The sequence below is a fragment of the Euprymna scolopes genome, chromosome 29, assembly GCF_053919585.1.
Source record: "Euprymna scolopes isolate OS-2025 chromosome 29, ASM5391958v1, whole genome shotgun sequence".
Lineage (NCBI taxonomy): Eukaryota > Metazoa > Mollusca > Cephalopoda > Sepiida > Sepiolidae > Euprymna > Euprymna scolopes.
In genome coordinates, this window is record NC_136510.1 from 10,488,118 (window position 1) to 10,500,184 (window position 12,067).

Below are 12,067 nucleotides of genomic sequence, written 5' to 3' on the forward strand. Positions count from 1 at the left end.
TTCCAACAAAATCTCAAAACTCATTCTATTCTTACATTCACACAGAAACTAAACATTAATAATAAAATCTTCCTTGACGTACTAATAAACTCTAGCAATTCTACTCAATACATGACATCAATGCACAAAAAACACCAAGAACAACTCCAATCTTCTGAACTGCAACAGCGAATGCCAACAAAAAATAATACTAATAAAAACCTTATCCAACACGCATAAAATATTTCCCCATCCAAGAAAATATCCCACCAATAACTAACCAACACAAAACAAAATTACTAAACAATTTTCCAACTAAAATAGTCGATCAACACAAAACTTTATATGAACTCTATGCATAAGAACATGAACAACGACACTAACAAAAATAACCACACCGGATGGTCACATTCAATGCTGCTTAGATTACACTCCTTTCCTTTAATAACTACAAAAAACTTTCTCAACCACTAATAGCCATGGCTCATTAAATATTGCCTGAAAGTACGTCAAACTCCTTAGCTTAATATTCATGGGGAACACAAGTTGAAACATATACATTGAGTGCATTGCCAAGGCTGCTGCAAAGAAGGACTCTTTCTACTGTGCTAGAAAGTTACTTATGCCTGAGCGTATCCTATACCTTTATGCCCATATATGGAGTATTGTTGCCATATTTGGGCTGGTGCATCTGCTACTAGTTTCTCCCTCTTAGACAGGGTTAAAAAAAGAGTCACTAACCTAATCTGTCCCACACTATCAGCTAGGCTTCAAACACTGTCCCACAGACGAAATGTTGCATCCCTCTGCCTGTTTTATAAGAACTTTAATGGTAGGTGCTCCGACGAACTTCAAGCCCTTGTACCTCCTCGATGTAAATATCCCTGACAAACCAGACAGGCAGCAAAATCCCACCCCTACACAGTAAAAATCCTTAGATGTAAGAAAGCATTCTACTTTAATAGTTTCTTCTCTAGGACTGCTAGACTTTGGAATTCCCTTCCGAGTTCCTGTTTCCTTGACTGTACTGACATGCAAAAGTTCAATTGCAATATAAACAGACATCTTGCTACTCAACTCTCTACATAGTACCCTACAAATTAAGTCCCAGATAGTAGCCCCCTACATCAAAGTGGCACTGTGGCTAGTTTGAAGTGAAAATTAAAAAAAAACAAAAACTTTCAGCTATACTGCTAAGACCAATTTCATACTAACTAGAAACTCGAAAAAATAATGACGAACCTACAAAAAAAAAAAAAAAAAAAAAGATACACTAAACCCATCGAACAAAATAAAGGGATTAAGCCTAAACGTAGATTCCATGAACAAAGTGTCTTTCTTAGAACTACACACCTGTGGAACTATTCCGTTTTCCAACTGACTACAATATGGCTTTCTTCAAGTCAAATGTAAACGAGTTTTTGGTGAACCATCCCTTTAAGTAATCAAATTTACCCAATTCCCACTACTAACGATTACTACGACATTTTTCCACTGACTACTGTACACTCATTAACTCTTATCCTTGAGTGGCCTCCGAGCCTTGATAAGTGGTCACTCCTTTGTAAAAAAACAACAAAAAAAACGTGATTACGTGTCTTTTTAAAAACATTTACATAACATTTTTATTTTATATCTGTTTAAGCTTTTTTTTTTTTTGTCAGTGTACTAGAAGGAATTCAGTTGATTACAACCCTTTCTGCGTGTTCTTTACATTACAATAATAATCTTCAGTCTTGCTGCTTCGGTTGTCCCCCCTGTGGCCTTCCCAAGCCAGTAATGTGTGTGTGAGAGAGGGGGGGGGAGAAAAGGCTGCAAAGGTGACAGAGGATGGAGATAGGTGGGGGTGGAGGAAAATGTCCATAAACAAACATTATGGATGCATTAAATATAAACATGCTTATGTTTAGAAATTTGTAGATGTGGATAGAAAAGTTTGATTTTTTAGGCTGATATTCTCATATTGGGAAAAGTGAGTTTGTAAAGCCAGTTTCACAAATTTTCGACAGATGTGCTCCCCGACCTAATTCAGATGCAATCAACACTTCTACCCAGACATGACTGATGGGACGAAAACAATCTACCTACACTGTATTAAATAAAGAGTTCAGTTAGAAACTTCGGCACTTGTGTATAATGGAACAATTTTTTGTTTTCATATTGAAGATCGCAAAACAAGGGGAGACAATTCAATTTCAGAACAGAGGGACACAATCCAAGTAGACCCTAACACAAAATGAAACAATGTGAACATTTACTAAATTAAAATAAAATTAAGAAAATTCTAACAACTTAAACTAAAATTCATAATAAAGTTAAAATTCTGAAATCAATGAAAGTTTTCATTACAGGAAAAACTTAAAATTTATAAACAGTTTTTAAAAGTCAATGTTGGAATGCGTGCGATATTTTTCTATCTTGAGAGAAATTTTTTTTTAATATTTCAATTTTCATAACAAAATCAAATTCTGAAATTTTCGTAACAAGCAAAATAAAAATCCTGAAACTGAATTGTCTCCCCCTGGTTTGAGATCTTCAAAAATGAAAACAAAAATGTTTCAGCATGACAGTAATGTACAAGTGTCGAAACTCCATATAAGTTACAATCCGTTTTCTGGAAGCTGAAGGGCCATAACGTGAAAAGTCACTTCTGATCAATGTTTAGTTTCAAAATATGAAAGCAAAGAAATGATTTGCGGCGATTTTAAATGATACTTTTTTTTTATCGTAAATTGAACTCATTAGTAAGAAAAAAAAATTAAAAATAGTGAGGTACACCCGGGCTTGAACAGGAGATCATCCGATCTGTAGTCGAATGCTCTACCACCAAGCTATATCTTCAGATGACAATATTTCTGGTTTTTGCTTTTTTGCTTTTAAGAAGAAATGGTTTGCTGAAATTTTATTATCTCCCTTCGCCGGTATAACGTAAAATATTCCCCAGTAAAAAATCTTTTTTATCTTTAAGAGAGAAAAGTTATTTTTAAAGATCGGAATTTTTCAATTTTCGGTACTTATCGGGTGAATTTCTGCACAAAAACTATCTAAGAACACCGCCAGACATAAATTAGCTTTGCAAAAGATAGGTTTCGAAACCACTGAGCCTATGAGGAAGGAACTCTCACAAACTCACAAACACACACACGCACAAAGTGGCTTATATAATAGTAGAAAATTAATTAATAAGTGAAATTCTAAATAAGCAACGACATTTGTAATTACTCACGGAAAACTTTGCAGAAATCTAGGCGTCCTTTTCGTTTTCGTCGTCGTCTTCGGCCGAAAATGAAATTGCTTTGAAGAAGACTTAAAAGAAGCCCCATATTTTTTTTTTTGGAGGGGGGGGGGAGATTTTTGGGGTTTTTCGAAAAGAAAAAAAACACACACCGCTGCAAATTCCGCCCTCCTCGTGTTCTTTCAGGTGAAAACAAGTTAAAAAATGAAGGGCAAATTAACAAGAAAGGCCACGACAAAACCGTCCTTGGAAACATACTCCACCCTTCACCATTGAAACGACGCGAGTTTTCTACCCCCCAAAAAATGAGCAACTCTAAACAAACAGAAGTGATAAAAAAAAAGAAAAAAAAAAAAAAAGAAAGAAATGCTGTTTAACGATGAAAATGCATGTTTTTTTTGTTGTTTTTTTAAATTTTTTTTTCAAATTTAAGTGTGACAAACCATATTTCTCGGAAATATTCAAACGCAAAAATTTTATTATTCCAAAAATATTAAAAAAATCTAAGAAAAAAATAATTGTAAGAATGAATGAAGAAAAAAAGTATGGCGAGAGAGAGAGAGAGAGTGCAGAGAGAGAGAGTGCAGAGAGAGAGAGAGTGCAGAGAGAGAAAGAGTGCAGAGAGAGAAAGAGTGCAGAGAGAGAAAGAGTGCAGAGAGAGAGAGGGAGTGCAGAGAGAGGGAGAGGGCGTAGAGAGAGGACGCAGAGAGAGGGAGAGGGCGCAGAGAGAGAGAGAGAGGGCGCAGAGAGAGGGAGAGGGAGGTAGATAGAAAGCATAAAGAGAAATTGAAAGTAGCCAATATAGTTGGGTTTTTTTTTCTGTAAAGTGAATCAACAACGATTCTAACTTTCGAGCGAACGTAACGGGTGACATTTACGCAAACAGATAATAAAGACAACAGATAAGATAAACGTGTTTGTTTTTCTACTGTTTCACCGAGTTATTTTTCGATGGTGCAACATGGCAAATGGGCTGCGTTTATTAACTCAAATATTGCAGCTTTCTCTCGCAAACACCCAACAAGATCCGCTTAATAAATCCACAAATTCTACGCCTTCCCTCATTTTAACCTGTGATAAGAGTTGATTAGAAAAGTCTTCTCTCATTCGAGCTTGTCTTGTATTGTGAGATAAGCGTTGTTTCTGTCTATCGTTGAAACCAATGGTAAATGCCATTCTCTAGAAATATCTCCCGGTTTCATTTCGTCCGAAGAAGCAGCGAATGTTGTCATTACGTATCGACTTACGATTGGACAAAAGCTCAACTCAGCGGTTTCCTTTAACCAGTCTTATTAAATTGTTGGTTTACGTTGCACTTGAACTCCTACATATCAGTACAGTTTGGGAAGCAGGTAGCAGGAAGGGAATTCCAAAGTCTAGCCGTTCTAGGGAAGACGCTATTAGAGTAGGAAACTTTCAGACATTCAGGGACTTCAACAGTGAAGGGGTGTGATTTTGTTGCTAAACAAGTTTGTCGGGCAGTCGAGGGGGCACAAGTGCAACGAGTTCATCAGAGCACATTCCATCAAAATGCTTGTAAAACAGGCACGTGGATGCAACATGCCGACGATGGAACAGGGATTGGAGCCTAGTTAACAAAGTGAGACCTAACCCCCTTTTTTGGGGGACTTTATCCAAGGAGAGACTGGTGGTAGATACACCAGCCTAGATGTGGCAACAATACTCCCTGTATGGGCGAATGATGGCCTTGTAGAGGTACAGGATACTCTCAGGTGTGATTAGTTTTCTAGCTCGATAGAGGGAGCCCACCTGCCTTGCAGCACAGACTTCACAATGTCCTCAATGTATTTGTTCCAGTTCACCATTGTCCTTGTGGCAATGAACTTCTGGTCCATATAGGGGCAACCTTATATACAAAGAGAGGCTCTCACTACCAGCTCCCCTCCCTTGGGGAGCTGGTCCCCCACTCCCCCCCATCCACATGAATAAAAACAGCCTCATGCTTAATTTGCTCTCGTGGGGAAGCAAATAAATACCTAGTTCACATTTTCTCTTAATGTTAAGCCGAGGAGTTTGAAGGAAGAATTCTCAAGTAGGGAATTATTTGTCACGGATATCGGTGGTTTGAGAGGCATCTTGTAATTGTTGAAGAACAGCAGCTTAGTCTTAGTAGCATTAAATGTTACCATCCATTTACGGCCGCATTCCTCTACGGTCTGGAGGTCATTTTCTAACGATTCTGCCATTGTCTTAAATTTATGTACATCTGTTCTTTCCTTATGCATGTTATCGAGCATTGTATCACCGTTCAGCCATTGTCTTGAATTTATGTACTTTCGTTCTTCCCTCATACATGTTATAGTGTATTTTATCATCAGCAAATATAGCCATCTCGGACACAATATTATCAGGAGATCATTGATGAATATCAGAAATAATAGTGGTCCAAGAATCAACCGCTGAATCATTCTCGTATTAATGTTATACTGCTTGGATGAACGTCCATCAATGACAACATGGATGGTCTTATTGTCTAAGAAGGATCTAATTATATTTAGTTTTCGTCCAGTTATACCATATGATTTGATTTTCATTAGCAGCCCTTTATGCCAGACTTTGTCAAAGGCCTTGGATATATCGAGGACTACAGCTATGGCTTCACCGGTTTTATCCAGTGCATGCTATATGCATCCAGAGAGGACTTAAAATATCTGCAGTTAACGACATTGCCTAAATCCGTACTGTTTTTCAGATTCCTTTCGCGTTCTTCCTGAGACAAACACGTGCGTGCGTCACATATCTAATTGAAGGTGAAGCACACACATCATGAAAGACATTCATAATTTAGCCAGTATTAAAGTGTAGTATATGTTCTGATGCTACATTTCATCTTTTATGTCGTCAGTCAGTGTAGAAATCTTTCTTGACGGAGGCAATTTTAATTTGGGCTGATGCATTTGCTACTAGCCTCTCCCTCTTAACCAGGATTCAAAAGAGAGTCACTAACCTAATAAGTCCCGCACTATCAGCTAGGCTTCCACATCTGTCCCATCGACGAAATGGTGCATCTCTCTGTTCTTAAAAGTACTTTAAGCGTAGGTGCTCTGACAAAGTTGTATCTCCTCCTGACAAACCCGACAAGCAGCAAAATCCCACCCCTACACAGTAAAAATCCTTAGATGTAAGAAAGCTTTCTACTCTCATAGTTTTTTCTCTAGGACTATAAGACTTTGGAATTCCCTTCTGAGTTCCAGCTTTCCTAACATGCAGAAGTTCAAGTGTAATGTAAACAGACATCTTGCTGCTCAACTCCCTACATAGTATCCCTTGCAAATTATGTCCCAGATAGTAGCCCCTTACATCAAAGTTGCACCGTGCTTTGTTTGGGGTGAAAATGTAATAAAAAAAATTCTTTCAATGCATAGTACCCCTTTTTGAGGTGTTGCTTTTTCTTCACATTAAAAACTAACTTAGTCTCTAATTTTGCCCTTGTGGGGAGGCAAGTAAATAAAAACCGTTCTTAACAATCAGTCCAGCAGAAATAGGGCTATTTCGATGGCCTTTTATCTGTCGGGCTGTGTTTTTTTAATCCCAGATAGTCTTAGGAGGTCCGTCCACACAAGTGTTGCCTCCCCTCTCTGGCAATTTTTAATAGGTCAGAGTGGTCCTCTTTAAGGGCACTAGCTAAATACTCCCCACCTTCTAACCTTGTGTCGTACACTCCTGCGGCGAGAAGGAAGTAAATACTAGCACACATAAGCTGTTTAATGAACGTACATGTACACTCCACGAACATACAAATGATCAAACACACACACACACACACACACTTTCTCACTAAACAAAGGCACGCTAATATACGCACACATATTTATGCTTATTCTCCAAACGCACATGGCGCCAGCCGAAACAAACGCGTTTCATTTATTCTTTCACACAAAAAAAGACACACACACAACTCAGAGGATCTAACATTCACAGGTAACATGAATACAAAACACTGCATTTTCGTTGGTCCATCACATTTCAGCCCAATTTAATAGAAGATGCTGCAGAGTTTGCTGCAAAGAAGGTGGATTCTAATATGCTAGAATACTTCTCCCACTTGTCACTATCTTATATCGATACAAAACCACTATTCAACTATACAATGGTGCACCAATCAATAGACTCTACTTCTTTTAGGGCACGCCAGTGGAAATATTATTTCAAATTTACACGACAGACCAATGGAAATACTGTTTCAAACTTATAGAGCTGTGATATTTGAAACTGAAGAGTGACCAATGGATAGAACCGCTTCCTGAAGTGCGCGGACATACTGACAAAAAGAAATTTCTGGGTTTGTTTTACAATCCACAGAGGTACGAAATAGTGATAAAAAAACAAATATCTAACAAACAAATGTAATCAAAGTAAAGTTACTCTTCTATCTGGAAAAGTTTTTAATGGTTTGCTCACTTTAAAACATTTAATCGGCTCAGAAATCATACAGTGTTCATCGATAGGCGCGAGAATAAAAATGGCGGCGAGGCTGACCCCTAAATATGTAAAGTATTTTTTGTGTGAATATGTCAATGACCCTCATCACAGCCACAGAGACAAAAGTTTACGAGGGGAAAAGATAAGTTAACTATTGAATGTTTGTTTACAATAATTAGCCAATAAAAAAAAAAAAAAATGAATTGGACTGAGACTCAATGTTAAATCTGGGAATGGAATGTATAACGCATTCTGTGGCCCTTAGCTGTAAATGAACAAATTTTATTAAATAAATACATTAGTTTGTTTCATTTTTTTTTTTCTGTTTAAAAAAAAAAAAAAAATATCGTTATGGAATCGAAAATTATGTTCAAATTTTTTTCGATTCTGATATCCCAAAAATTTCGATTATTTTGTTCAATTCCTGATTTCAATTAATCGTCCTAATGCACAGAGAGAGAGAGAAAGAGAAAGAGAGAGAGAGAGAGAGAGAGAGAGAGAGAGAGAGAGAGAGAGAGAGAGAGAGAGAAGTATGTTCAAGGATGGAGTACTATTGCCACATCAGGACAGGAGCAAAAAAGACTTCATAGCCTAGTGCGGGATGCCCTTTTCTCTTCCCTGCAATCTCTTTCCCACAGAAGAGACGTTGCGAGCCTGTCTCCGCTTTATTGTTCGTCTGAGCTCCAATCTATAGTAACCCCCTGGCCCGACGTTCACGAAAAAACACTCGTCTAGCTTAAACCACTATCAACAATTTCCCGCACTCTTTATCTGTGCCTAAACTTCAATGTAGATTCCATGAACAAAGCTTTTTAGAATTGCACGCATGTGGAACTCTGTTCCGTTTTCCTGCTTTTCAACTGACTACAACATGATCGTCTTCCGCTTAAATAATTCAATTTACCTAATTCTCACATTTTCCCACCGACTACTGTACACTTATTAACTCTTATCCTCAAGTGGACTCTGAGCCTTGATAAATTGACTCCTTTGTAATATATATATATATATATATATATATATATATATATATATATATATATATATATATATATATATTCCAGAAACTACGAAATTCATTTTTCACTCTTCAATCTGCTTAGTTTTTCACTTTTTGCTCGCGGCTAAAAGAAGTCCCCACGGGTCATGAGAGCAAGCGGACAAAAACGTCTGAAAACGGGGGAGAAAAACTAAAAAAATAAATAAATAAAAATAGGCCAAGAAAATAAATAGTTTCTTGCGGAAAGGCTAAAGCGAAAAAGTCGCCCTTTACTAAATCGTACCGGTTCAGGGAGGACATCCGGAAAGGCGGGTTTTAATACTCGTTGAGTGGCTTTCGTGGTGAAGACGTCGTTCACTTAATGGATTCATAAAGTAGTTTTCCATTATCCATTATCAGGAGGGGCGTGTACACACACGCATATATATATATATATATATATATATATATATATATATATATATATATATATATATATATATATATATATATATATATATATATTCTTTTTGATTAAGCACTATATGGTTTTTACTTTTAGATATTTGTCACCGGGAATATATATATATATATATATATATATATATATATATATATATATATATATATATATATATATATATATATATATATATATATATATATATATATATATATATATATATATATATATATATATATATATATATATATATATATATATATATATATATATATATATATATATATATATATATATATATATATATATATATATATATATATATATATATATATATATATATATATATATATATATATATATATATATATATATATATATATATATATATATATATATATATATATATATATATATATATATATATATATATATATATATATATATATATATATATATATATATATATATATATATATATATATATATATATATATATATATATATATATATATATATATATATATATATATATATATATATATATATATATATATATATATATATATATATATATATATATATATATATATATATATATATATATATATATATATATATATATATATATATATATATATAATATATATATATATATATATAATATATATATATATATTTATATATATATATATATATATATATATATATATATATATATATATATAATTATTTGTTTACTATAATAATTAAATACCTACAGACACTAGTGTTTCATCCTTTCGGGATTCTTCAGTGCAGGGTGTCACGATTACTACCAGTCGAACGATTCAAACCCCGCGACACGAGACTTCTCTGGCTCGATTAGCGGAGGCCGTATCCATTCGGCTACTATTAACCGTGTGAAATAGCGTTGAATTTTAAACATTTTAATTTAAATGTTCATTACGTCAGACAGACAGTGATCAAATCGTTATACGATGATCTACGCATAAGAGCTAAATTGACCGACTTTTAATTCAACGGAAAGTGTGTGTATATATATATATATATATATATATATATATATATATATATATATATATATATATATATATATATTTGCTTGCACACACACACACCTTTTTGTCCGTTAAAAACGTGCAAAAAGTTATAGCCGCTGATTCTGACTGAGTACTTGGTGTCGAATTGATGATTTAATTATAGTTAAATTTTGTGCTTATTTTTATAATAAATATTAATCTTTATTAAACCCTATTAATTCCTAAATGTGCAGCGAAACGGGTACCGTAATACTTAGTTCGCTGCATCTAGCGAATGTCCAGACAAAATTTCAGCCAGATCGGCTCAGTAGTTTCAGAGAAAAAGTGAAATGGACAAACAAAGATTATATATTAGTTACAATAAATTGGTGTGTGAATAACTAAGAATCTGATTTTCTGACTAGAAAACCCAGTACCAAGGGGATAGATAAAAACACAAAGGAACATGCCATAGCTTGACGAATCCTTACAAGAACGAAACGTGGAAAATTCTGTGTAGCTTAATTGCCATATAATGTGTGTATATATGTATGTATGTATATGTGTGCGTGTGCGTGCGTGATTTCTTCGTCCACACATGTCATACTGTTGAACTAATTCAATTATTTATACAAAAGCGCATTTTACCTAAATTCTAGTTGGGAATAATTTTCTCTTCACTCTTGTGATGGCCTCAGATAGGAGTGATACACATATTTTAAAAGTTAATTATCCATAAATACATTAGCACTCCTCAGCCACACTTAGGAGTCGTAAACAACGAAACTCGCATCCGTGGATAGTTAAACTTTAAATAATGGACTGAAGTCAAACAATACAAAAAAAAAAAAAAGGGGGGGGAGGATACATAATTATATAGTTAACTATAAAGTATGGCAAAGCGGATGAATTATTTCGGAGTGAAATGGTGATTCATATCATTTAATGTTATCAAACCACACACACATCTTTTAATGTTATCGTGTAGTTTTTTTGGGGTTTTTTTTTTAGCTACTAAATAAAGGAAAGTTACTTCGATATTTTCAGAAATTTATCTCCCTTATGATAACTAGTTGTGTGTGTGTGTGCGCGCGCGCACACACATGCGCGTATCCAGAGAGAGGAATGGGATGGGCGAATAAGAAAGAGGTGAGGGGAACAAAAGAGGCGGGAGACAGAGAGAGAGAGAGAGAGAGAGAGAGAGAGAGAGAGAGAGAGAGAGAGAGAGAGAGAGAGAGAAATTATGTCCCCCCGACCTACCAGAGATTTTTTTTTCTTTTTTTTTTTTTTGGCAAGAGTGAGTGCCCTTTTAGGGCGCTATCTTAAAATCCTACACTCTAACCCTTGTGCAATACGATTCCATCGTAGTAGAGTCTAAATAATTTTGTTGAAACTTCATTTGGACTCCTCGAGTTAGTTACACACGCACACACACACACACACATATATATATATATATATGTGTGTGTGTCGAGACGATTAATCGGAATCGGAATCGGAAGTGAGACTTAAATAGCAATAAATACTGACGTATCAAACTTTGATTCTAACTAGCCCTTTTTTTAAAATTATTATCGTTGTACCATGTTATTGGCAATATGATAACTGCTACAGTTTATTAAAAAAACAAAATTAAAAAAATGAAGTAGTCCTGCCCGAACAACCGGTAATATGGGAACATTTTCATTCTGTGTTGGAATCTATTTAATCTAACAAGTTATCTTTGGATAGTTTTTGAATTTGAAGTAATATTTTTTAACTACCTACATCAAATGGCTTCATGCCTTGTCCGCTTGTGTTGAGCGATTTTCGTAAATAATAATTAATAAAATTATATCCAACAAGCAAAAATCAACAAGAAGAATAACTGTTTTCTTATTTAGAAAATAAGAATTATCTTCCTTACAGGGAGCTCATTCACATGTAATATATTGATGTTGACATTC

General features: G+C 34.8%; 1 protein-coding gene across 5 annotated transcripts in view; it reads right to left on the reverse strand.

The window, feature by feature from the left end:
- The window catches only part of LOC145252478 (caskin-2-like), a 969,745-nt gene that overhangs the window by 791,243 nt on the left and 166,435 nt on the right, over positions 1-12,067 (reverse strand). Inside the window, exon 1 of one of the 5 annotated variants that reach the window (XM_080111901.1) lies at positions 3,206-3,403. The exons of 3 other annotated variants lie outside the window; for them this stretch is intronic. In XM_080111901.1, coding sequence (XP_079968027.1) covers positions 3,206-3,302 — 97 coding nt within the window. In that variant the 5' untranslated portion in view covers positions 3,303-3,403. Of the gene's footprint in view, positions 1-3,205; positions 3,404-12,067 lie in introns of those variants that run through there. One more of the 5 variants, XM_080111902.1, reaches the window with a different exon arrangement.